This window comes from Oncorhynchus nerka, linkage group LG22 (genome assembly GCF_034236695.1).
Source record: "Oncorhynchus nerka isolate Pitt River linkage group LG22, Oner_Uvic_2.0, whole genome shotgun sequence".
NCBI classification, from domain to species: Eukaryota; Metazoa; Chordata; class Actinopteri; order Salmoniformes; family Salmonidae; genus Oncorhynchus; species Oncorhynchus nerka.
Genome location: NC_088417.1, coordinates 75,174,630 through 75,202,096, shown reverse-complemented (window position 1 = coordinate 75,202,096; position 27,467 = coordinate 75,174,630). Strand labels below are relative to the sequence as shown.

The following is a 27,467-nucleotide window of genomic DNA, read 5'->3' as shown; positions in this document are numbered from 1 at the left end:
AATTTTAGTCTTATCTGACCAGAGTACCTTCTTCCATATGTTTGGGGAGTCTCCCACATGCCTTTTGGCGAACACCAAACGTGTTTGCACATTTTTTTCTTTCAGCAATATTTTTTTCTGGCCACTCTTCCATACTATGGACAGATACTCCATTCTCGGCTGTGGAGCTTTGCAGCTCGTTCAGGGTTATCTTTGGTCTATTTGTTGCCTCTCTGATTAATGCCCTCCTTGCCTGGTCCGTGAGTTTTGGTGGGCGGCCCTCTTTTGGCAGGTTTGCTGTGGTGCCATAATCTTTCAATTTTTTAATAATAGATTTAAATGTTGCTCCGTGGGATGTTCAAAGTTTCTGATATTTTTTTATAACCCTACCCTGATCTGTACTTCTCCACAACTTTGTCCCTGACCTGTTTAGAGAGCTCCTTGGACTTCACGGTGCCGCTTGCTTGGTGGCGCCCCTTGCTCAGTGGTGTTGCAGACTCTGGGGCTTTTTAGAACAGGTGAATAGTATATACTGAGATCATGTGACAGATATTGAGAAACTTAGATTGCACACAGGTGGACTTTATTTAACTCATTATGTGACTTCTGACAGTAATTGGTTGCACCAGATCTTATTCGCACCAGATCTTAGTGTTGTTGTTTTTGTCACAATGCTTTGCTTTATCTTGGCCAGGTCACAATTGTAAATGAAAACTTGTTCTCAACTGGCCTACCTGGTTAAATAAAGGTGAAAAAAAATACTAATAACATTTAGGGGCTTCATAGCAAAGGGGTTGAATACATATGCATGCACCACTTTTACACTTTTTATTTTTTAGAATAAAAAAAAAGAAGTTAATTTTTAAATAATTTTTTGTATGTCCATTCCATAAAATCCAAATAAAAATCCATTTAAATTACAGGTTGCAATACAACAAAATAGGAAAAAACGCCAAGGGGAATTGTCACGGACATCGTCGAGGAAATGACCGGACCAAGGTGCAGCGTGGTGAGCTTACTAGGGCTATAGGGCCACTAACAAAGTAAACTACCCACAAAATACAAGGGAAAAAAGGCTGCCTAAGTATGATTCCCAATCAGAGACAACGATAGACAGCTGTCCCTGATTGAGAACCATACCCAGCCAAAACATAGACATAAAGAAACTAGAATGCCCACCCTAGTCACACCTTGGCCTACCCAAAATAGAGAATAAAAGCCTCTCTATGGCCAGGGTGTGACAGGAATGAATACTTTTGCAAGGCACTGTATGTGTAATTCCTATTGGAATCCAGCCAGAGTGGGGATACCCAAATTTTTACACACCTGCAACCTGCATTCAGAATGACTTCTAGGTTGGAAAGACTAAGATATGAGACTACCTAAACCATCTAAACTGGAAAAACCATTTCAGTAACATGTGCAATAAGTCCAAGTCACAGATTGTATTCGTGAAAAAACATGTATGTAATTTATATTTGATTAGCAAAAGATTAATTAATCAATGTACATGCAAAAACATAGGTATTGAAACATTTTTTTTTTTAAATCAACCTGCAATGGAGCACTGAAAAATCAACACTAGGTAACGCTGGCCAATTTGCTGTGTAATGGCAGAGTACAGGTCTAATTATATCATTATGTAGGACAATGACACATCTCTGCTCATCATACAATGCTTGTAGCTACTAGAAATACGTGTCTGTTTCATCACAACAGGCTTACATTGCTGACACAGTTATCCAAAACAACCTTCATTCACTTTAGAGTCTAGGCAGTAGCAGGTAAAGTTTCCTTCACAAGAGCATGTACTCGTGCCACCTGGGATAAGAATCATCAAACATGATTGCAGAGTACATGGGCAAAGATCTGTCTTTCCTAAAAACACAGGTTGTTGTATAACAACATTTTAAATCATTCCTTGTAAAAAAAAAGAAGTTATAATTCCAACACCCTTTGAACACCCGCTGTAAAGTAATAACTATGCAAATGTCATCTAATGTGTCCAAAAAACATATGTAAAATGAAAATCCCAAAAATTACACACAACAAATATTAAAATAACATTCTTGCACAGTGTAGACCTAATAGATACAAAATGCAGCAAGGATGGTTTGGTAGTAAATTATATTCCTATTCCGCCTATAGAAAACACAAAAAAAGGATATACCACATGTAGGGTATTTTTGAATAGGAGGAAACTGAGTTACTTGTCAGAATTCTGAATACTTACACAAGTACTAAATGTATGTATGTAGCTTCATATTTATCAACACCATGAACTTTTGTATATTAATTAACAAACATCACACCACCACCCATCTATTGTAGGCTGGGTGAAAATCTCTAATGAAAGTCAACCTTGAAACAGAACATTGTATATAAGAGGGTAAACTCAAGGCTGTCTGCAGGCTCAGTAAGGCCATCCCATTCTATACATGCCAGGTTAGGAATTAGTGATGTTTTTTGTGGAACTATTTCAATATTTTAATGTATAGACAAATAGTATATAATAATCCATAAAACAAAACACCTTCTGTCATCATTATGCCAATCTGGTGAGGAGACAAAATAATTGGTTGCAGCACAAAGAACTGGTATAATAGAGGCAATGTTTTAACCAAGAGTTGTGTTCAAAAACAGCTTGGTTTGGACAGCGTAAGTGACGATGGTATAATAGCTATGGGGTTCAATATGTGCAACATGTCCGATCAGATATCAATGCAATATCACTGTGAATCACTGGGGCATCTGGTCTTCAAGATCTCTCTGAAACAATATCCTCCTGATCCCAACCCCCTTGTTGCTTCCTGGTTACAAACTGTAGGCTACAAACCAACAGCATATCCATATAATGTATTTTATTATGTATCATCAGTAGGGACAGGAGTTTTCCGGATCACTTGACTTGACCAAGTAACCTCTGGGTCCTAGTTGTCAGACATAACAAGAAACACTTTTCCGCTTCGGTCTTTACCATATCCTTGTCTTTTCAGAATTGGGCTTACAGTAAGCTAAATAGTTGCCATAGGATATAGTAGATGAGATTTATTAACATCACTTCAGTTCATACCTAAACTGACTGTTAGAATATGTATAGTCCTCCATTTTGAAGGAGAGTAAGAACAGGGAGTTCTATTATGTGCAAAAGACGAAACATGCAGGAAATAACACGATGGGGAGTACTGTTGAAATCATTGAATCAAGAAGGGCTTTCATCTATGAATTACAATTACATGATTGAAAAACTATGAAAAGAGTCATCTTTTGTGGTTCCTGCTGAGATAGAGATGTTGTCCATGGACTATCCAGACCACCCTGAAACATACACAATAGAACCATCTACAATGTATGTACTATAAGTCCCAATGTATTATGTGATTAATTAATTCATTGACTTCAAAAGAAAATACAAAATAAATTACTGTCCCAGATTGCTGTAGTAAAAAAGTTCATTTAAATTGCACTTTGTCTTGCTCCAAAGGCATACTTATGCACTAGTCAGGATGTCAGCTCCAGCGAGGTAGAATTCTGGGTACCCCTACAGTAATAAGCAATAGTGACATTGTTATTCACACATTTGATCAAAAACAGTGTCTCAGCTGAAATGACTTGTCTCTCTGTACCCTCTAAATTTATCTTAGGGATTCAACTTACGACTCCCAATTTAGCTCAAAATGAGATATGAGACAAGATTTGTGAAAAAAATAGTAATGTGCTTTGTTCATGCGAGTCTGTGATTTTCATTCTTTAATGTAAGGCTGGCCAGCTGAAACAGGGTGAAGGGAGAGGAGTGAATGTGTGGGAGAGGGAAAGAGGAAAAAGGCAAGGTTTCCAAGAGAGGAAATGCCAAGGCTAAAGCATTTTTTTAAAATTAAGGTTACAAACAGTGAACAGAGTAATAAATAGTTTTTCCACCTATGGCTGGGATTTGAACCCACTGCAGTTTTGGCCGATTGATACAGTATTACCACTTTAATAGGTATTTGGTAGCATTGCCTTTAAATTGTTTAACTTGGGTCAAACGTTTTGGCTAGCCTTCCACAAGCTAAATGAGGTGATATCTCATTAAACATGCACATATTTGCATATCCTGCAAATCCATTTTTTTGGTCTCTGTGAAGTGAGCCTTAAAATGTTGGTTTCCTTTTTTTGAGAAGCTACAGGACCAGACATTTACATTTCTATCTGTAAAATACTGAAGTCGTGTACATGAAGTCGGTCCCTCTCCTTGTTCGGGCGGTTTTCGGCGGTCGACGTCACGACCTTCTAGCCATCACTGATCCATTTTTCATTTTCCATTGGTTTTGTCTTGTCTTCCTTCACACCTGGTTCCAATCCCATCCCACATGTTGTTTATTTCACCCTCTGTTTCCCCTCATGTCCTTGTCGGAGATTGTTTGACTGTATGTTATGTGCAAGTTATGTTTTGGTGTGCGACGGGTTTTGTACCCACTTTTATTATTTTGGTTTTCGGAGTTTTGTGAGCACCATCTGTAGCCGCAGCGGTCACACTGCCGGTCGGTGCCGGGTTGGTTCCTCTGGGAATCGAGGCAGCAGGCAGGGCGCTCTGGCGTCACCCCAGGTGAGCCGACACCATTCTCACCCAGAGCCCTCTGTTGCACATATGTTTGTCTGTCATGTTCCCTGAGTTTTGCGCGCATTCCTGGCATAAGGCGCTCGTAAATTCAGGCTGGGAATTTTATTCATAGAGCTTTAGCCTATAGTTTAGGGATCACCATCGTTCCCGTGGATGTGCCCTTCCCCGTTCACGCCTTAGATAGTCAACCTTTAGGGTCAGGGTTGATTAGGGAGGTCACCACGCCTTTGGGCATGGTGATGCAGGGGGAGTCTTACAGAGGGAATTAGTCTCTTCCTCATTGACTATCCTGCATTTCCCGTTGTGCTGGGCCTACCCTGGTTAGCTTGTCATAACCCCACTGTTTTTTGGCCACAGAGGGCTCTCACGGGGTGGTCGCGAAAGTGCTCAGGTAGGTGTTTAGGGGTTTCCGTTGGTGCTACTATGGTGGAGAGTCCAGACCAGGTCTCCACCGTGTGCATTCCCCCTGAATATGCCGATTTGGCTCTCGCCTTCTCCAAAATGAAGGCGACTCAATTACCACCTCATCGACGGGGCGATTGTGCAATAGATCTCCTGGTAGACGCTGCACTTCCCAGGAGTCACGTGTATCCTCTGTCACAGGCGGAGATGGAAGCTATGGAAACATGTCTCCGAATCCCTGCGTCAGAGGTACATTCGGTCCTCCACTTCACCCGCCTCCTCAAGTTTATTTTTGTGAAGAAAAAGGAGGGGGGTCTGCGCCCGTGTATTGACTATCGGGGTCTGAATCAGATCACTGTGGGGTATAGTTTCCCGCTACCGCTCATAGCCACAGCGATAGTCAATGTACGGGGTGCGCTTCTTCACCAAACTAGATCTCAGGAGCGCTTACAACCTGGTGCGAATCCGAGAGGGAGACGAGTGGAAGACGGCTTTCAGTCCCACCTCTGGGCACTATGAGTACCTCGTCATGCCATACGGGTTGATGAATACACCATCAGTCTTCCAAGCCTTTGTAGACAAGATTTTCAGGGACCTGCATGGGACTGGTGTAGTGGTGTATATTGATGACATTTTGATATACTCCGCTAAACGTGCTGAGCATGTGTCCCTGGTGCGCAGAGTGCTTGGTTGCCTGTTGTAGCATGACCTGTACGTCAAGGCTGAGAAATGCCTTTTCTTCCAACAGTCCATCTCTTTCCTAGGGTATCGCATTTCCACTTCAGGGGTGGAGATGGAGAGTGACCGCATTGCAGCCGTGTGTAATAAGTCCTGTCATCTCCTCCCTTTGCATGGTCTCCATACGGCCCTACAGACTGTGGAGGCCCTGTTTACACACGTCTTCCGGCACTACGGGGTGCCTGAGGATATAGTGTCTGATCGGGGTCCCCAGTTCACGTTGAGGGTCTGGAGGGCGTTCATGGAACGTCTGGGGGTCTCGGTCAGCCTTACCTCAGGTTTTCACCCCGAGAGTAACGGGCAGGTGGAGAGAGTGAACCAGGATGTGGGTAGGTTTCTGAGGTCTTATTGCTAGGACCGGCCAGGGGAGTGGGCAGCGTTCGTGCCCTGGGCAGAGATGGCCCAGAACCCGCTCCACCACTCCTCCACTAATCTCTCTCTCTTCCAGTGCATACTGGGCTATCAGCCGGTTCTGGCTCCTTGGCATCAAAGTCAGACCGAGGCTCCTGCGGTGGACGACTGGTTCCGGCGCGCGACGGAAACATGGGACGCCGCCCATGTCCACCTTCAGCACGCTGTGACTGCCACTGCAGTGAGGCCCCGGTGGACCGGGTCTGGCTCTTGACCCGAAACCTTCCCCTCCGCCTGCCCTGTAGGAAGATGGGTCCGTGGTTTGTAGGGCCATTTAAAGTCCTGAGGAGAGTGAACAAGGTTTGTTATAGGTTACAGCTTCCCCCCCAATTACCGTATTAACCCCTCATTCCATGTGTCTCTCCTCAGGTCGGTGGTGGCGGGCCCGCTCCAGGAGTCTGAGGTGCGGGAGGTTCCTCCATCCCCTCTGGACATCAAGGGGGCCCCGGCGTACTCCATTCATTCCATACTGGATTCGAGACGTCAGGCAAGGGGCCTTCAGTACCTCGTGGACTGGGAGGGGTATGGTCCGGAGGAGAGATGCTGGGTCCCGGTGGAGGAACGGCTCCATCACTCTCTTTCTTGATCAAATATCCCTTGCACAGCCTGGAGGTGTGTTGGGTCATTGTCCTTTTGAAAGACAAATGATAGTCCCACTAAGCGCAAACCAGATGGGATGGCGTATAGCTGTATAATGCTGTGGTAGCCATGCTGGTTAAGTGTGCCTTGAATAAATCGCAGACAGTGTAACCAGCAAAGCACCCCCACACCATCACAACTCCTCCTCTGTGCTTAGTGGTGGGAACCACACATGAGACCATCCATTCACCTACTCTGCGTCTCACAATGACACGGCGGTTGTACTCATCAGACCAAAGGACAGATTTCCACTGATCTAATGTCCATTGCTCGTGTTTCTTGGCCCAAGAAAGTCTCTTCTTATTGTTGGTGTCCTTTAGTGGCAATTCAACCATGAAGGCCTGATTCACACAGTCTCCTCTGAACAGTTGATGTTGAGATGTGTCTGTTACTTGAAATATGTGAAGCTCTTATAAAGGATTGTCATTGTATATTGCATAACGCCTGGCAGGTACCTTTTGGCAAAGGAACCTCTTGTTTAGGACTATCATAGGAATATCATTGACCGAAAGCTCATTCACTATTAAAGAAAAGTGCATCTGCCTGGCAGTCTGCAGAGACTTTTTCCTGTTTCTCCAGTTTTGCCTTTTGCCTCCAGCACCTTCCCTAATCACCTCTGGGTGTGCAGTATATTCTGTCTATTGTCTGATATCATTTAAAGCTTGGCTTTATAAACATCTTAAAAGATAAGCAGGATTCTGCTGAACGTCATCAACTTTGCTCAGTTCAACCTGTCATAAGCAGGTACAGTGTAATTAATTACGTTGTTATAGGCGATACATTCTCCAAGCCATGATGAAGGCTACTGAGGATAGTAGAGCTCCTCAGTTAGATTTTGGTATTGCAAGTCATGAGCGCCAGCAACGGAGGTGACTTGCAGTGCATTGAGCTATTAGTGCCTAGTGGCCTACAGCCACTCTTCCTGTAAGGCAGTGGTTCCCAAACTTGGGTTCCCAAACGTGGGGTCCCTTGAAATTTAAATGGGGTCCCCTGAAAGAAAATCTGTAATCTTATCAAACAAAATAAGAAATGTTTTCTCTTCAAATGGGTATAGAATACAACCTTTTAGCGTCAACTAATAACTTACACTATTAGAATTCGCTTTCATGTCATTATTATATGTTGAGACAGCGTGTAGGACCTACAATTGAGTGAAAATGAACACACAGCGTTAACTAGGGAATATAATTTGACATGTATGGTTCCCTGCATTTTCTAGTCTCAATTTGGGGTCGTGTCGAGTAAAAGTTTGGAACCACTTCTGCAAGGCTCTGCTGTGGTTGTGTTGTGCTGTACTCTGAGGCTACCCACAGATTAAATATTAACATCATCGGTACCGTAACCATCCTTTCAAAAGAGAAGAAGTCTGATATTCCAATTGAATTTTGGGCTCTTCCTGCCTAGTCACATCCAACATGTCTGGTGTGTAAGAGATGTGGACCAATACACTTGTACCAACAACCATTGTCTGCAATGAGCCTATGAGAATAAAGGAGAAGCAGCCAGATGGAACTCACTAAGATTTATCAATGTCATCTGGTCAGTGTTCACTGTGCCATTGGATGATCTAAAATCGCATACAGTAGCTCAGAAATTTGATGTGGTAAAAGTAGAAAGTAGTTCATATTTTTTATGGATTCATACAAGTCACAACTAACTCTGCAGTGACAGGCACACTGTGACAAAACAGGATAAATCCTCCCAGGGGTAACATTAAATTACTCTATGTTTTGTTATATATACTACATTTGAAAGACACTGACTGTGTCTGCTGACTGTCCAGTCAGTAAAATGAGATTTGTTAGACCAAAATGACATCGGCATCTTTGTCTTTGATAAAGTAATATGGACATGTATATCAGACAATAGCACAGCCTACATCATATCTTACTTTCATAAAATGCTGTCCTTTTGTCGGTAATCTTTTGAAGGATGTTTAGGCTTCAGAATGGATGGGATGATTACTGTAATGCTCTGTTTTATACCCTTGAAACCACTAAAGACAAAGCATGTTCCAGGTTATAATATTATCAGGACACTGGAAAAGTCCTATTTCCCATGGTGATGAGGAGCTAAGGACAAACTGGTGATAGTCTCTTTAGGGAGCTGGCGAGGTTACTTGGGCAAGCAACAAATGTTTGTTTGACAAAAAGATCACTTTTCCCCTTTGGCTGCAGGTGTTAAATGTTTCCGTCAGGGTTCTTATCTTAAACATTTCTGTGTCCGCCTGTCTGTGTTTGGCAGTCCTTCATGGCCTTCGGAGGACCAGCTAAAAAACAGTCCTTCAAGTAGGCTACACAGCACTAGGTAAAAGACCACAGGCTGCTTTCTGTCAGCACTCGAGATTCCTTCCAAAGCAGCTAAGACAGCATTATGATGCATTGTTAAAACGGCCACATTAATGCTGTGTTTGCTTATGTTTATGGTTAGGTACTGAAGCCTCTTTGTTGACCTAGCAAAATAAGGCTACATGTTTGAATAACGCTTTGACATTGACTTATTTATGTATTTAAAAAATAATGACTGACCTTTGGTGGTAAACAAAGTAAATAAATCCATGGTTAACACCACATAACAGTAAACTAAACATAAACCTATTGGTGAGCACTGGGTGACAGTTCCTTTTTGAGTTTGAGAAATAAACATCTTGAAAAGTACTTCATGACACCAAAAGGAAATGATTGTGTTAAATCTTGAGTTTAACTATTTTAAACATTGTTAAAGAGATGGGAAGAAAATGCTTTAACTGCAATATTTGAAAATTGAGAGAAAAAAAACGAATTAGCTACAAAATAACATTCCACACTATACAAAGTCAGCACTCCACTTTCTTAGGTGGTCTGAGTGCTTCTTCTGAATAAGAGAAGCACAGTGAATGAGCCAGTCTCCCTGCTGGGTCAAAGGGAGACATTGCAGGCACTCTGAGACAGTGGGCGGAGCTTCTTTCCATAGTAGAGTACAGTTGTAGAAAGTAACATTACTGGTAATCAAACTGTTTGCATACATTCACACAATAACTTGCCATCAGCCTATTGTTTTTTTTTTTTATCATAATGATGTTTGCATTCTTAGAGGACTACATTTGATATTAAGAAAATTATGTTGCAATGACAAAGACAGTAAGCACAACCGTGTAATACCAAGGTCACATCATTCACTGCAAATAGTTGAGATTATGAATATGAGAGAATTCACTATCTTCTTGTTTGTAGTCTACCAGAATACAGAAGGCTCCTTCACCTGTAACAATGGCATTTAAGTCTGACGTAGACTGTGCATGACCTCTGTTTCCTCATCCAATGGAATTCTCTAGTTCTCACAAAACATAACAACTGCCCAACAGCTACAACATACATATTGGCGACAAACAATACTTAGCTTCCCTTAACTTTCTCGAAAAGATTATGCAAGGCACATTCAACAATCAGACATCTCTATGTCATCTATATCAAACAATGGAATTTGGAGGCTTTTCAGAAGAACATTATGTCATGTCTATTGAATCCATACATACCCTATACTATAGCAGCTGTGGTGTAACTGACCCGATATTGAAAGAAGGTTGTTCTCTTGACTTACATAATGCTGCGTTATCCCACTGCCCTGCATAGTTTCTGGCTCTAAGGAGATGACAGGAGTCTTCAGGTCTAAAGGAAACATCACTCATCACATAAGTACAGTTCACCTCCATTACCAATGGTCCACTATGACCTGATCCTCTCCACATCACCCTCTGCAAATGATAAACATCAGCTGGGCTATATGAACGGAGTCACATCTACATTGTTTGGCTGCTTTAAAATAAAGGATTTAGTCTACAGTTCAAATGAGAGGATTGAGCATTTTGATATCCTCTTACAATGCGAGGATATTGATTCTCTGTAGCCTACCCCAAAGGTTTGTTTTAGGGGGTTATGAAGACTGTGTGAAAGTCATCCCACACTTGGATTACTCCCTGTCCTTTGTGAAAGATGATAAGTAAGTGGGCCTATGTAGACTGAACAATGCTTGGCTTGGAAAAAGATAACTTGTTTCAAGCAGTAACCAGGTCAGCGATGGAATTTAGTGGATGGAATTTAGTCATAGACAATGGAGATGGCACAAATTGAAAGTACACTATTGAGAGAAGTATCAAAACTTGACAGAGATTTAGTCTACCCTGGATGAAGGGAAAATGCATTGTCCAACGTTATGTTGTGAAATTATGTGGAAAGATTATTATGTTACCGCAGTTTTGATCCTACTGACAAGCACATATTAAAACCCCAATTGAAGCAATTTGATGTTTACTTTTCATACTATGACAACAATTTCTAATTAACTCAAATTAGCCATAATTCTCTAGCAGCGAGAAACATTAAAATGTTTTCATTGTTGTCACAAAAACAATTTTATTGAATTAATATTATTTTTGATCATTTAAATTACACAGAGACATACTATTAGCCCACACAGTCCTTATCTATTACATACGGTTCACATGCTATTATAGGTCTACTATATTGCATAGAGTAGCTCTACTATTACACAGACAGACAGGCAGTATTCTACCGTTTGTTTATTCTCTGTTATTAGCCAATATTCTAGCACTGCTCTAACTAACAAAAATACGGCTGCATATTCCCTATAGATAATTTTACGCAGAACTTCAGACGTTTCCCAATTAGTGCGCATTGAGGGTAGTTTTGGCCGCCCGACGTGCAGTCTGTAAGGCATGTCAGGGCATGTCCAGATTGGATGAAGTGGAACTGTCTATCGATAGCGTGCTAAAGTATAGGCTCGTGAAAACGATTTAAAAAAGTGTGCTTTAGTATCTTCGTAAAACTTATGGATCAAGGTAATGTGACAGTGAAACATATTTAAATGTGTTGTGATACTAAGGGTGGGTGGTGTAATTTATTAGCTTGTAGCCTAAGTGATGAATGTATCAGATACGCACCGCTGGTAATGAATGATCTTTCCAGTTGCCAATGAGCTGTTCGATTTGAGTGCTTTTGCTTTGTGGCATTTCATAAAACTGTTAAGTAATCTCACCAATCAATGTTAGTATAGCAGGGTTGTAATTTAAAGTAGAGGATACAGTATGCTAAAACCTCTGCATGTATTCTTTCTCAATAGTGTTCTCTCGCTTTTCACCCCTCAACACAACACATAGAGATGACGATGGAGCCTAGCTGATTTCAGCTTTAGACATTCTTTGTCTGTAATTCTATATACTCTTGTTTGTGTTTTGCATTTTTACTGTACTTCAGTGCCATCCAGTTATGGGATATTGAAAATTGTTCAACATGCACACAAGCAAAACTTTTAATTCAATGTGTTCAATACTCCTCCCTATCTGAGATATCTACTGCAACCCACATCCTCCACCCGTTCTGCCAGTCACATTCTGTTAAAGGTCCACAAAGCTCACACATCCCTGGGTCGCTCGTCTTTTCAGTTCGCTGCAGCTAGCGACTGGAACGAGCAGCAACAAACATTCAAACTGGACAGTTTTATCTCAATCTCTTCATTCAAAGACTCAATCATGGACAGACAGTTGTGGCTGCTTTGCGTGATGTATTGCCTGTACCTTGTTGCCCTTTGTGCTGTTTGTGCCCAATAATGTTTGTACCCTGTTTTGTGGTGCTACCATGTTGAGCTGCAGCCATGTTGTATTGCTACCATGCTGTGTTGTCATGTGTTGCTGCCATGCTATGTTGTTGTTTTAGGTCTCTCTTTATGTAGTGTTGTGTTGTCTCGCGTGTCGTGATGTGTGTTTTGTTTATTTGTATTTTTAATCCCAGCCCTGCAGGAGGCCTTTTGCCTTTTTGTTGGCCGTCATTGTAAATAATAATTTGTTCTTAACTGACTTGCCTAGTTAAATAAATGTTCAATAAATAAAATAAAAAATACAATATTCAGTGCAGTGGTTAAGATACAGCAATCTCTATGCATTTTGTTTCCATTTTACTCAGTGTTAATTATAAAGATAAAAAAGGAGCTAACTACTGAGCTATAAACTATCATACATATGACCTTTTCCTAGGAGTTACATTGCTGTCATGGATTGTTCTGAAACCCAGTACTACTTGAATGGGAACTGCCACCCTTGTCTGCAATGTGGACCAGGACAAGAGCTGTCAGAGGTGGGTATTATTACATTATAGAGGAATATTTTTGTTTTGGAAGAGAATTTACTGTATTTTCACTAAGGACAACAAACAGATAGGCCATGTCTAGTAGCCTATCCACTCAGCTGAGCAGTAATTGTGTGACAAATGGAAAACATTTCTTAACGTTTAAACAGGCATTGTGTTATGGGTTTCGAGTTAATAATAAGGAAAATTAAAATATTTAGAATTCCACGTGAATTCACAATGCAGCTGTACTGCTGCCTGCAACGGTTTGGGTCTCATGTTTGGGTCACACGGTGCATCCCTTTCAAATGATTAAGCATTACACCTGTACTACCATTACTGTAACTCAATTCCACCTTGCATTAACTTCTCATCGAAGTTCTCAAAGTATTGCCAAACAGGATTTCACAGTTGTCGCTTGCCTTTCTCTGCCATTTTTTCAACTGACTTCAAAATAATTGATTAATCGACTCCTTGCACGTCAGCTCCCGGTGTCGACTCCCATTTCCCCATTTCTGAGTGTCAAGATTCGACTCCTGATTAGCTCTGGTGCTTACGATAACTCGGTTATGGATTTTTCTTAATGTTTAGGATCCCAATTTCCTTTAAACGTTTTAAGGTTTAAATGTTCACACCCTTTACTGCAGAACCAGGATTTGTCATTACAGGTGTAGGATCTTAATTGTATCCTTAATTTGCAGGATAACTTTCCTGCAATGCAGGAAATGTAAAACGTGTAGTGTATTTTAGGTTTACAAAAGCTTATGAAATGTGGAATTTCCATTGAGAAATGTCCGCCTTGATTTTCCCTTTAGAAAAATATAGCCTATCAACCCCTACAAAAATGTCCATTGGTTATCCACATAATAATTCACATTTCCTGTTTCTGTAGCAAACTGGTTCAAATGAACATCCTACAATTTTATGAAACCACAAAAAGCTTGGTTTGACTGTCTGTGGTGATCTCACTCTAACATAATCCCACTGGCAGAGAACCTTGTTCCAAGTTCACACAAGTCCACTTGGCAGGCATGCTAAGGATCTTCACATTTGGGTTTACCCATGACCTAAAATAACCCCAGTGCTCATTGGAAGGGGAAACAGTAATGTATTTTGTAATCTAGACCTCTAATCATCATATTCATTTCTGTTTTGCAACCGTCTGCTTCAGAAATGAACTTCAGTGAAATCCTTAGCTGTAAACAGATCTGCACTGTATATTTTGATTCTTATTTCCCGGCAGGACTGTGGTTATGGAAGTGGACGGTCGGCTTATTGCATCCCCTGTAATGTCAAGACTTATAAAGAGGGTTGGGGTTACCACTTCTGCAGATTCTGCCAGTCATGTAAACGCATAAACAGGCACCAGAAGTCACTGTGCACCTCTAAAAGCAATGCTGTCTGTGGGGAGTGTTTACCAGGGTTTGTACTGTGCATTATCTCATCACTTTCTTACATATAGTATCTACAGATCTTTATAGTTAAGACATAGCTGTGCTTTTAAGTCATAAAAGCTCTTCATCCAGACCAGAACATGTGGACTTAGTTTTACTAGCTTGTTTACTTGAAATACCACTATTTCAGACTTTTTTTCCTGCTTTAATTTTATCTGATTTCAGCTTTTACAGTAAGACACGGATAAATGGCTTGCAGGATTTGGAGTGCATGCCATGTGGTCCCTCCTCCACCACTGAGCAGCAGTGCAGCCGTAAGTCTCAGTAAAGCTTGGACGGGACTCTGAGAAAGGAAAACAACTTCATTATTGAAGTCAATTGTGGAGCCTACTGTTATATTGGAAAATTATCTCCATATGCTGGAAACTTAATTACCCGTGTTTTTATTAGCCTAATTTTCTGTGTGCAATTGTTGACGTAGATAATTAATTGTTTGGGTTATGAGATATTTAAGAATTATAACACTGTTCTTTATTAATAGAATAGTGTTATAATAATTGTATTTGCCATAGGATCAAAGTCAGAAATTGAAAACATCAAATAAATGTTGTGTGTAAGCATTTGCTCAGCCATTTGCTCAGCACCAACCTCAATTCTTTTGTTTTGCAGGAAGCAGAGAAGTTGATGTGGAAAAAGTCTGGAGCCCAGAAGGTCCAGCCCATAATGCTGCTGTTACCGCCACAATTTCTGTAGCCCTGGTTACCATGGCAATCCTAGCTGCTGCCTTGTTTATATACTTCAGACATACCTTACTAAAGAAAATATTTAAAGGTATCTCATTATCCACACGCAAATCTCTCCTCTAATGAAGTTTTTGTTGCATGAGATGTTCACACAACCACTGATGAAACTGTAATAATGTGGATTCTGTCAGTGTGTTTGTTGAAATCTCTTTTATAGTAACACGCAGGGTACAAGTAATCCTCCTCAAACTGTGCCTCCTCTGGCTCATTAATTATCTTCTCTCTCTGAAAGGATGCCTGGCTCCTCAAAGCACAAGTCAGAATGACATGGAGTGTGCAGCATACCCAGTGAACAGGGTCACAGTGAACCTGGAGCAGGAAGGCCAAGGCTCAGGTAATTATCAGAGTAAAACAGCACCCACCACGCCTTAAACATCCCCTAATTGACTCATAGTCTAGTCAATTTGTGAATGCATGGTTCATAAGGGGTTTGTTAGGGTACTAATGTAACCCTCTGATGACCTGTCTTCCTACAGGTGCATGTGCTAACTCTACCACCACTGCAGAAACATTGGCCAGACTGCAGTCCAAAGTGGACATGATTGTCCCTCTGGGGTCCATTGTACTAAGCCCTGACCTTAAAACTCAAGACCACAGATACGTCCTGGAGACCCAGCCGCTGGTGCAGAACTCCACCTGCAGTAACTGCTCATCTGGGTTTGTCTCTCAGATATCCTCTGAGCCGCCCTCAGTAAGTGGGGACGTCCCACTCACAATGGAGATCCCTGTGGGTCCAATAGACAGTGGGGAGTATGTGGCAGGGTCCTTGTTCCTGCAGAGCAGTGAGGGATACTGTGCCTCTGAGCTGCAGGAGAGCCCTCTCCATCAGCATGTCCCAGTGGAGTGCACTGAGCTAGACTTCCACACCACTGCAGCCTCAACACTGGACCCTGACAGTACTACAGACCCAGACTGTAGCTCTGTGAGCCTGGGGATTACTGAGATATCTGAGATTAGGGACGGCTCCTCCGGAGACAGGTTAGGAGGAAGACAACTGAGGAGGAGTCCATCTGACTGCCCAGAGGAGCAAACTGACAGATGTTGGAACAGCCATCAACAACCCTGCAACAGCAGTCTGGGAGGCAGTAATGCGGTAATTACCTTTAGGAAAGACAGAGATGTTTCACCTGCTGTTCTCACACAGGTGACCATTTACTCAACAGTAGTGAGTTTGAGTGAGCAGTCACTAGATGTAGCTGTATTTTATGCTTACACAGATTTTTTTTTAAAGCAAATGGCACCCTTCATTTCACTTTTAAGTTGTGGCCCATGGGATGCAATTTAAACACACACACACAGGCTGATATCATAAGTTCTGATACCCTCCCATTATAGGCAAGAGACTGGATGCCCATAGATAATTTGTTTCATGTTTCCCACTTGTCATTTAAGACATAATTAGCTAGATATGACAAACTAAGTTTACAGCTTCACTCATTTAGTAGAGAATGTTTCCCTGGACGGAGCAAAAAAAGTATTCATTCATTAATATTTATATTTGTAGATGGAAACAGTGAGCCTGCTGAAGAAGTGTATCCGAATCATGCAAGGTGTGTTATTCTTCAGTTTACTTGATATCTAAAGCTTATTTTAATGCTGGAGCACATTCAACAGAAACCAAATGAAACATTGCAACTCTCAAAGAAACCACAATACACAGTATATGTGACTGATGAGGTGAAGTTCTGTTGCTGTTGTGGCTAGGGATATAGTTGAGCTACGTATTCACAGAATCTAATCTTGTTCTTGATGGTTCTGGATTTCAAAGTTAATGCAGCAGTTTATACCAGTAGTTTTTAAAGTTGTTTTTCGTTGTGTCTTAATGGTTTTAAAACATTTCTTTATCTTGGCCAAGAGGAATAGTCAAATATAAAATGTCTTACTGTTCTACAGGCCACATGGAGAAACAGACAATCGTTGTGCCAAGAGACTTAGCTGCATACTTGGCACCACTGGCTAAATATTCAAGAAGAGGATAAATGTTTTCCCTTTACAGCATGGGCTAGTCCTGAGATAGTAATGATGACAAAACCTTAGAATTTGCTTCCTGTAGGCTTCCTGGTGAAGCAACACACCAACTGACCTGGTGTGTGTGATCCGCAGAGGATGAAGTTATTTGCACACTGTTACTGTCCATGAGACATTCTCAAATGTTGAATGTAGAAACAGTAACATCTAGTAATAGCTGAATAGTTAACCTCTTGTGGTAGGTGGACAGGGGGATCTGTGCTCATTTCCCCATTGGCCTGTGTATCTTCTGTCCAGGGGTCCGTCTAGGCAGGCTGCCGCAGGCCTTGGTGGATTCTCTGGCACTGAAGCTGGACCCAACGTTCCCAGGAGTACAGAACTACCAGCAGGTGGCGCTGAAGATGGGCATATCTCACGAGTTGCTGAAAGACCTGCGCGGGTTTGAACAGGTCTTTCGGTACCTTTCCTCCTGCACTCTGCTGACAGTACCTACTCTGCTCCACACCTTCTATCTCCTGCAAAGGCTTGACACCCTGCTCCTGCTGTGTGAATATGCCCTGCAGCGCTATGTCACAGGATGCACATACTAACTGTTGATGCTAACAACACTTCTGCCAACACAACCTAGAAGGCTGACATCAACAGGTTATAATATGATCAGTATGCGTACTACTGAACTAGAACCTACCTTGAACAACATAACTGCTCAAACTCAGATGTGGATGTGTAAACATTTAGGGGTTCACAGCAAAGCTGTAAAACCTATTGTTATTAGATTATTTGTTTTCCTTGACTTCTTCTCATGAAATTTGGTATGTAGGCGCATGGTACATTTCATAACTTAGTTTGAGAAAAGCTAAGCGATTGGTTAAGAGATGGCTGAGTTATTGTTAAATCAGGAAATCCCATTTACGTGTCCATTTAAATCCTTTGTAAATCCACCCCACAATGGCCTATCCACTTGAATCTTTTTAGAATAATCAAATACATTACCACAATGAACCATGCTACACTTGGAATTGATATCTTAAAAATATGAACACTGTTAACAATGACCTTTTTTGACTATGTAACGCTAAACTTAAAATAATTTTAAAAAATCTTCTCATGGACTAAAAGTCAGATTCACTCCAAATGTTGTCTTTGGACAGTAGTCCACAAAGCATTGAGAAAATAATGTTGGTTTAAAGATGGCCGCACTATACCAGTAGATTCATATTTGAAATCTAAATCTCATGAGCCATAGGACCAAATGACACCAACTTTGGAATGTAGACCCATGGTGCATGTCTTAACTTAGTTTCAGCTAACGAATTGGTCGAAAGATGGCTGAGTTATTGACAAATCAAAAATCTGATTTTACGTGTCCATTTAAACCACTGTAAATCCACTACATAGTGGTCTATCAACGCTATCATGGATGTCCTTGTGGTATTGAGAGATAAACATGGTAATGCTTTCACTGATTCCACATGGAGGAAGATAGTTCCTACATGATAGGGTGCTTGATTTTTTTATCCTATTAATCTTGAGTCCTTTCTGTCATTGAGCCTGGTCAGCTATATTTGTATTTTTTATTCGGAATAGATCAAATGTTAATTTTTACCTGGTTTCACATGTAACGTATGTGAATGCTAATGTGACATAATTTACTCTATGTTTCAGATATTTTGTCATGCATCAAAAGCTATCCATGAAAATGATGCATTCATATTTGAAAAGTTTGTCAGAAGATACATTATTTTAAATGCATACTGTACAAACTATGTTAATGTCTGTACTGAATGAATGAAGAAAAAGTATTTCATTTTGTATTAGTATTACTTTTTATACATGTTTTGGACTTTTGTAAACAAAACTAAAATTACATTCCTATTCATGGAAATGATGTTGTGATGTAATTTGTTATAAACCTTACTTAATGAAGAAGTATATAGTCATAGACAAATTTGAACAGAAAACATGGCCAGTTGCTGTATTTCTGCAACACATAATTGAAAAGCAGACTTAAAATTAAGATTTGCAGAACTAATTCCACACTACTGACATTTCTACTAAGCTACCCTTTAGCAAGGATTTTACATTGTGTAACAACACAAATTCTTTTGTTATGAAATTAAACTTGAGTTTTTCTCAGCATTGTTCATTTACTTTTCCAAACAAGTACAGCATAGAATCACAAGAAATATCCATGAAGACATCACAATCCACAGTCAAAAATAAGAAAAAGTGCAATAATTATACATCTGTAGGAGACTGGATATTATTACTTTTATATTGTATGGTCAAATTAAGCAATTTTACTGTTTTACAGTCATAAACAAGCTGATGGAGCCCTCTGATGTTCTCTATGTGTATTACAGTAGATATCATGATTTCAGTGACATCAATGAGACAACCAATTTGTATTAGCTACCAAAATCATAATGTATTGTTTACAACCATACCAATATCAATTGCTTATGCCGTTTTTTTTGTGTGGTAAAACTGTAAACTGTTACAAAGCTGACTTCCCAGAAAGACCATCTAATTTGAGATTGACAAACATGCCATATGTAAAATAAAATGTGTCTTATTTTGTGATATGACATTTGTAGTTGGTGATCTATTGAAAATAACAATATCATTCTGACACTTTAATCCATAATATGATGAAAATATGGTGGAAATTCAAATGTGAGGTAGTTCACAATATTTTACACCAGGTGGTGTAATGAGTAGGATGATGTTCTACTGCGATGAAATATTTTCTTATAGGCTTTTAAATCAAATCCAATTTTATTTGTCCGGAGCGCCAAGTCTAGGTCCAAAATTGTTGTATTCACATGCGCCAAATACAACAGGTGTTGTATTACAGTGAAATGCTTACTTACAAGCCCTTAACCAACAATGCAGTTTTAAGAAAAATAAGTATTAAGTAAAAAATAGATTAAAAAAGTAACAAATAATTAAAGAGCAGCAGTAAAATAACAGTAGTGAGTCTATATACAGGGGTACCGGTACAGAGTCAATTTTCAGCGACACCGGTTAGTCAAGGTAATTGAGGTAATATGTACATGTAGGTAGAGTTAAAGTGACTGCATAGATAATAAATAGAGAGTAGCAGCAGCATAAAAGGGGGGGGGGGACAATGCAAATAGTCTGGGTAGCCATTTGATTAGCTGTTCAGGAGTCTTATGGCTTGGAGGTAGAAGCTGTTAAGCCTTTTGAACCTAGATTTGGTGCTACAGTACCACTTGTCGTGCAGTAACAGAGAGAACTGTCTTTGACTAGGGTGGCTGGAGTTTTTCACAATCTTTATAGTGCCTTCCTCTGACACCGCCTGGTTTAAAGGTCTTGGATTGCAGGAAGCTGGGCCCCAGTGATGTACTGTGTCGTACATCAAATCTTTTCAGTTTCCTGAGGGGAATAGGCTTTGTCGTGCCCTCTTCGTGATTGTCTTGGTGTGTTTGGACCATGATAGTTTGTTGGTGATGTGGACACCAAGGAACTTGAAGCTCTCAACCTGCTCCACTACAGCCCCATCGATGAGAATGGGGGTGTGCTCGGTCCTCCTTTTCCTGTAGTCCACAATCATCTCCTTTGTCTTGATTACATTGAAGGAGAGGTTGTTATCCTGGCACCACACGGCCAGGTCTCTGGCTTGTTGGCGTTAAAGGTATAGATCACCCAAATAACAAAATTACATATTGGTTTCCTAACCATCAGTCTATTGACAAGGTATGACAGCAATCCATGCATTGGACCAATATTTGCATTTTTCTGTAATCGGAACGATATTAGCATTTTTCCCGCATCATGTTCAAATCATCTATACATGACTTTGTTGAGCTTCACAATACATTTTAGATAGTTTTGGATGATTTTACATGATACGTGAAAAATGCAAATATCGGTCCCATGACTTGAATGGGATTTGTGCCACAAATGTTAAAACGTTAGTATGTGGAAACAGTGCCAGGGAAACTAAACCAAAGTATGGATTGATGTCATACCTTGCTTTATTTTTCTAGATCAAATAACATTGAAAACAACCACTTTCTGTGCAGTATTAATTTACCATCCTTACAAACCACTTCATGTAAATGTTCCTTACTGTATTGTACATAGGTTGGTCATCTAGGTTTGTACCTGTAGACTTTCCATCACCATGAAGAAAAACAATGCACAATACAGTAATTGATTACATTGAGACATCGAGTGGTTTGTGATGATGTAGCTCAGTTGGTAGAGCATGGCACTTGCAACACTAGGGTTGTATGCACTCACTACTGTAAATTGCTCTGGATAAGAGCATCTGCTAAATTGTAAAAGGAATGAATAGACCATTTCAGTTTTCAAATAGAAATACGTTGTATTTGCAAACTTTTTCAAGAAACTGGAAAACAAGCAAGTACTTTTATATTCCACAAGTATTATCAGATTAACTGTTTTGTACAGATAATTATCGGACTCAAATTACAAATGCTGGTAAACACTCAAATACAAATACATTTAGTTTAAATACAAATGAAATTCTCACACATAAGCACATCTGATTCCCCTGGCACTGACACTATTTCATAGTGTATATTCAACCAATTTTATACATGAAGATTGTCTATGATTCAACCAGCAGATGGTGTCGTGAGAAAAGTACATTTTTCTATCCGGCATGCTGATTGGTCAATCCAAGCCATTCAATAACTTTGTGATTTTTAATGATCATCTATATATCTAATTATATAAATTCATGAAATTATCAAATTAAGCAATTATAATATTTTTTTTATGGGAAAGCAATTATATTGGTAGATAGTTCTGATCAGATTATTTGAATGATTTCAAGTATCATGACATGCCATTATGGGTACTCCTTTAAAGGTAATTCAGTGAAAAGTATTCACACTTGCTTAATCTTGGCTCATCAGATCTGACTAATTGCATAATGCTATGGCAGGGCCAGGAAAAATCCTCGAGGGCCACACACATAACTGGTGGTTTTACTTCCTCCATCTGATCAGGGACTGAATGAATCAGCCCTGATAATACATTGTGGGTCAAGTCTAAGGTCAATGACACACTGATCAACTAACTACCAGGGAGGAAAGAAAAACAGCAGTCCTACTGTACATCTCTTGAGGGACAGAATTGAATAGCCCTATGCAATAGTGTGCACTAATGAATGATTGTGAATGTTTCGAGTTTACTCTGTGCACAGTTACACATTTACAAACATTATACTATAATAGAACGATAGACACTGAAACAAATATTTTTTTACTTGAATTGTGTAGCCGTACACATAACATGCTCAATCACATTAGTTTTATTTACCATTACGGTATCCATACAAGTGTTTCACTAATATTCTCTTTCCCGATTATTTACAAAATATTTTACAAACTACTTCACCATTTATTTTTTTATTTTTTTACCTCCCCTTAAAGAAATAGACTTCCGTTATTCTCTAATATTTCATATTATAGGTCGACCTAGATCTAATTATAAATTACATCAACCGAATGGAGATAGGTGCAACCTTGACAGAATCTTATGGAAAGATGTTAACCTCTCCATTAACCTCTATATCTTTATACATAATCTATGTAGTTATAGAGATGACAACCTCAGCATGGATGTACTGCCCTCTTGGAACGCCAAATGAAAGGCAGGGACTTGAGCTCAGTCCTGAAGCTTCCGTTCAGCCAGCAGTAGATAAAAGGATTATAACAGGTGCTACTCATGGCAAACCAATGGAAGGTGAAGTAGATAGCATTGTTAGTGTTAATGGCCTGGCTGGACACCAAAATCACATAACAGTTTAAAGGGAACCAGCAAATAGCAAAAACAGCCACCACCAACATCAGCATCTTCAGAGTCATCTTCTTCCATTGTCTGTGGGCGACAAATTGCGCCAGAGTCACATCCCCTATAGCGTTACGCATCCATAGCTTCTTAGCAACGATAATGTAAGCTATGGAGATGATAGAAAGTGGCAACAAGTAGAGGAGGAAAAACGTGGCCCTTTATTTCCAAAACACATCTGACGGCTGTGGAAAGCTGGGCATACACACCATTCGAACCTTTCTGTGATTAGGGAAAAACAGGATGTTTGCTTAGTCTCTACTTTTGGAAGTAAGTAGTTATGGGTTTATAGAGGCTTATATTAGTTATTATAGAAGCTATTAAAGGTAAAAGGTACATTCAAAATCAGAGGCTGTGTTGGCTAAGAATGACTGTAATTGGGTTTTACTAAACTCTGGAAACAGGAGCCATTTATTAGTTTCTAAAAGGAAGCATAAATATTACTGTATGGTACTGATTGTCTGATGAAAATATGTAATTTACATAAATAGATAATATTGCTCCCTTACCCAAAGTCAAACCACAGCAGCTTCTGATAAATGGCATGAGGTAGAGAGAAACACGAGGCCGTGACACAAATCATGCCACAAAACATTGATATCCGCTGCCTCATCGAATGCATAACTACCTGCAAAGAAAATGTGTTTAACTGAAATCATTGTTTAATTCAAGTTGAATAATCTTTGGATCCCGACAGCATTCGCACTTTTGGAAGACATAACTTGGACTGTAGACTACAAAAATCTATTCCTGCTCTTTTTCCGCGATCCATCAAACACATTTGTTTGGTGTGTCGTCATAGTGGTCTCTGACTTGTGGTCAGACTCGCTCAGGCGGAAAACAAACTTGCGCCATTTTCCAATACTGATTTGAATGTCATTAAAAAAAACAGAGAAGTGTCAAACATTTTTTTCGAAAACATCCTTTCTGAATTTAAAAGTAATCCTCGAAGTAGTCATCTAGTTTTTCAAAAGTATCTGTAATCTGATTACAATATTTTTGCTGGTAATGTAACGGATTACAGTTATCGTTTTTGTAATCCCTTACATGCTCATCTGTCACCCCAGACAAGCTCAAGCAAATACATTTGAATGGTTTATAAATATTATTTCAAATCACAAGTGTAGACTAACAGTGATGCTTACTTACGGACCCTTCCCAACACAGAGAGAAAGAAATGAGAGAAATAATAGAAAAGTAATAACACGTAATAATACCTATGATGAAAATTACAGGCCTCTCTCATCTTTTTAAGTGGGAGAACTTGCACAATTGGTGGCTGACTAAATACTTGTTTGCCCCACTGTATGTCTTCTTCTAATGCCTCTTAATTATTTTTAATTTTTTATTGAACCTTTATTTAACTAGGTAAGTCAATAAAGAACTAATTATTATTTACAATTACAGACTACCCTGGCCAAGCCCTAACAACACTGGGCCAATTGTGTGCCGCCCAATCACGGCCAAGGCCTGATACAGCCTGGAATCCAACCAGGGTCTGTAGTGACGCCTCTAGCACAAAGTGCCTTAAACCGCTGCGCCACAGGGAGCCCTGTGTAGGCTTGAGAGCCCATGTAATCTAAAAGTAATGGAATGTAATCAAATCAAACTTTATCTGTCACATGCTCCGAATACAAGTGTTGCCATTACCGTGAAATGCTTATTTACAAGCCCTTAACCAACAGTGCAGTTCAAGAAGAGTTAAGAAAATATTTACCAAATAAACTAAAGTAAAAAATAATCAAAAGTAACACAATAACATAACAATAACGAGGTTATATACAGGGGGTACCGGTACAGAGTCAGTGTGCGGGTGTAAAGTTTAGTTGAGGTAATTTGTACATGTAGGTAGGGGTGAAGTGACTATGCATAGATAATAAACAGCGAGTAGCAGCAGTGTACAACACAAATGGGGGTGGGGGGTCAATGTAACAGTCCGGTGGCCATTTAATACATTTTTCAGCAGTCTTATGGCTTGGGGGTAGAAGCTGTTCAGGATCCTTTTGGTACCGCTTACTGTGTGGTAGAGGAGAAAACAGTCTATGACTTGGGTGACTGGAGTCTCTGACAATTTTATGGGCTTTCCTCTGACACCGCCTATTATATAGGTCCTGGATGGCAGGAAGCTTGGCTATTACCTTACTGAGTTTGGGTAATCCAAAAGATACATTACTGATTACAATTTTGGACAGGTAACTAGTAACTGTAACAGATTACATTTAGAAAGTAACCTACCCAATCCTGAGTATACCTTTACCTGACTGATTGAAGACTCCCTTTGAGGCCAACCAACAGGGTTGAATTAGTCTAATCTCAGAGGAAATCACAATGGGAAAGTTACTGTATGGAAATACATACAGTATAGTCATATTGGGTGGTTTTGGTACCATGTCGGTAAATTACAACGATATTCAGTGTTACTGATGACACATGACACTGATGGGTGATGACTACATCTTTTTTGACCGCCATTTCTATGCAGTATGTGAGTCACACACTGCTATCTAATCACAAGATAGCACAGACATCCGCTTTTATTCTAGCTCATATGGCTTTGTGAGCACAGGAAAGCATGTGGGACTGACAGATAAAGGGTGGTGTTTTATATAAGTATCCAAAGGCAGGTTATTAACCATAATAATAGGCCTTGTAAAAGGCAAGATAAATAAGTGATATATCGTCCCTATATCTCCCTTAATTAGTTGAAAGCAATGTTTAGACTCTGCTTCATATTAGCACAAACTCTCCTTTAATTTCCTCTGTCATAACTGATTGTGCTGAGAATTATAGAGCAATGTGCCACCACTCACTGTTCCTGTGCATCACCCAGTGATTACTTTACATTGATAGTAGTGGGTCAGTCACCCTTACACATAATGCAGGCCATAAAGTGCATAGAAACCTGATGAAAAGTTATCTATATAAATGCAATCGTAATTCCATTTCTATTCATTCCTATTAATCTATACACATCGTCTATAAATATACTAGGGACCTCAATGTTTTATAACCCAGTACTTATTTAATGCAGTATTTAATACAGAGACACACATTTGTTACACAGTGTACTAAGTTCCATCATACAAACTTACACAAAATACATGAGACATTTGTGACAGTGCGTGATCAATTGCACATAATCACGCATAGTAGATAAAGATAATCATTTTCACATAATCAAAATGTCTTGCCTCTGAGAAAGTCTTAACAGTGAAAGTCACTTGGAGGTTAATGACGTGTTCTTCTTTGAAGTTAGTCTGATGGGAGATGCTCAGCAGACAAGTGACCCCTCACTTGGGGTATTTGACAAACTGACACCCTGTAATACTGAGTGTCCAACTCAGCTTGACAAATACACTAAGTGGGGGGCCTGCTCTCACAGTTGCAGACTATGAACCTGTAGTATGAACAGAAGAGACATTTGGGTAATGTTTAAACATGAATGTATTCCATGTCCAAACAATTAACTCCAGGTTATTTTTGATGTAGTTTTTTGTTTTGGTGTACTTAACTGTACTTCAGTGACACCAGTGGACCAACATATTTCAACTGTTTGTTTAGGGTAGATAAGACTTCCATTCATATCTTCATGAAACTACAATTACTATTTATTTAACTAGGCAAGTCAGTTAAGAACAAATTCTTATTGTCAATGAAAGCCTAGGAACAGTGGGTTAACTGCCTTGTTCAGTGGCAGAATGAGAGATTTTGTTACCTTGTCAGCTCAGGGATTTGATCCGGCAACCTTTCAGTTACTAGTCCAATGCTCTAACCACTAGGCTACCTGCCTCCCCAAGTCAAATAGAAACAATGACTAAAGAAGACCCATTACATTTAGAAAAAGCAATACATTATACTGTATAATATATTCCAAAATTGTTCAGATGTTTTATGTAAATGTAATGAATTAGAAATAAAACCATGAAATAATATAATGTTATACCTGAATGATTTGACCTCTAGTTGAAATGGTGGATGTTTAGTTGGTGCCCCAATGATTCCTTAGTTGAGTTCTCTCCTTTAACCAAACAGCGACAGGGACGCTGATGATACTGTGCATCTGACAACACGCCTGATCATTAATAAGCCTTAACATCACAAAGAGGAAGCTAAAATGAGGAAGACAACTGCAAGGCTAGTTAGCAGGAAATATCTGGAACCACAGTGACAACATGCCATGGGGTTGTGAAATGCTTCAGATGGCAGTTTGAAATTGAGCCACTTTGTCAAAACAGTTTCAGAGATCATGAAATACAATGTGGAAAAGGAATTAGCTCTTGATGAAAGTAAAAGCACATTATATCTTATTTGCATTCAATAGTCCACAGCTACTGTGACAAACAATATATTACTCACAGTGCATTCAGAAAGTATTCAGACCCCTTTACTTTTTCCACATTTTGTTACGTTACAGCCTTATTCTCAAATGGATTTAATATTTTTCCCCTCATCAATATACACACAATACCCCATAATGACAAAGTGTACATTTTTTTGCAAATGTAATAAAAAACTGAAAAAACGTCTGCCTTCTGAGAATTCGTAGGCGATCGAATAAACCCCCACT

General features: G+C 39.8%; 1 protein-coding gene, 2 long non-coding RNA genes and 1 pseudogene across 5 annotated transcripts; 2 read left to right on the top strand and 2 right to left on the bottom strand.

Annotated features, from left to right (window-relative positions):
- Positions 1-1,534: 1,534 nt before the first annotated feature.
- On the top strand, positions 1,535-7,311 carry LOC135563821 (uncharacterized). The gene is made up of 2 exons (XR_010460565.1): positions 1,535-4,564; positions 6,168-7,311. It is a non-coding gene; the product is annotated as an uncharacterized LOC135563821 (long non-coding RNA).
- Positions 7,312-11,417: 4,106 nt separating this feature from the next.
- eda2r (ectodysplasin A2 receptor) lies at positions 11,418-19,641 on the top strand. Of its 2 annotated transcripts, XM_029628070.2 has the most exons (9): positions 11,418-11,606; positions 12,798-12,897; positions 14,132-14,310; positions 14,508-14,596; positions 14,952-15,113; positions 15,318-15,419; positions 15,562-16,178; positions 16,590-16,635; positions 17,351-19,641. In XM_029628070.2, exons 2-9 carry the CDS (start codon positions 12,814-12,816, stop codon positions 17,641-17,643), a joined length of 1,572 nt encoding a protein of 523 aa, XP_029483930.2. In that variant the 5' UTR covers positions 11,418-11,606; positions 12,798-12,813; the 3' UTR covers positions 17,644-19,641. The 2 variants fall into 2 exon arrangements, with proteins under 2 accessions (XP_029483930.2, XP_064863478.1); XM_065007406.1 differs by lacking the exon at positions 11,418-11,606 and having other exon boundaries at positions 11,675-12,897.
- Positions 19,642-19,812: 171 nt separating this feature from the next.
- On the bottom strand, positions 19,813-23,755 carry LOC115105737 (G-protein coupled receptor 83-like; annotated as a pseudogene).
- A 2,147-nt stretch (positions 23,756-25,902) lies between these two features.
- Positions 25,903-27,003, bottom strand: LOC115105736 (uncharacterized). 2 transcript variants are annotated; one of them, XR_010460564.1, is made up of 2 exons: positions 26,844-27,003; positions 25,903-26,688 (listed from the first exon to the last, which is right to left on the bottom strand). It is a non-coding gene; the product is annotated as an uncharacterized LOC115105736 (long non-coding RNA). The 2 variants fall into 2 exon arrangements; XR_010460563.1 differs by having other exon boundaries at positions 25,903-26,684.
- Positions 27,004-27,467: the final 464 nt, after the last annotated feature.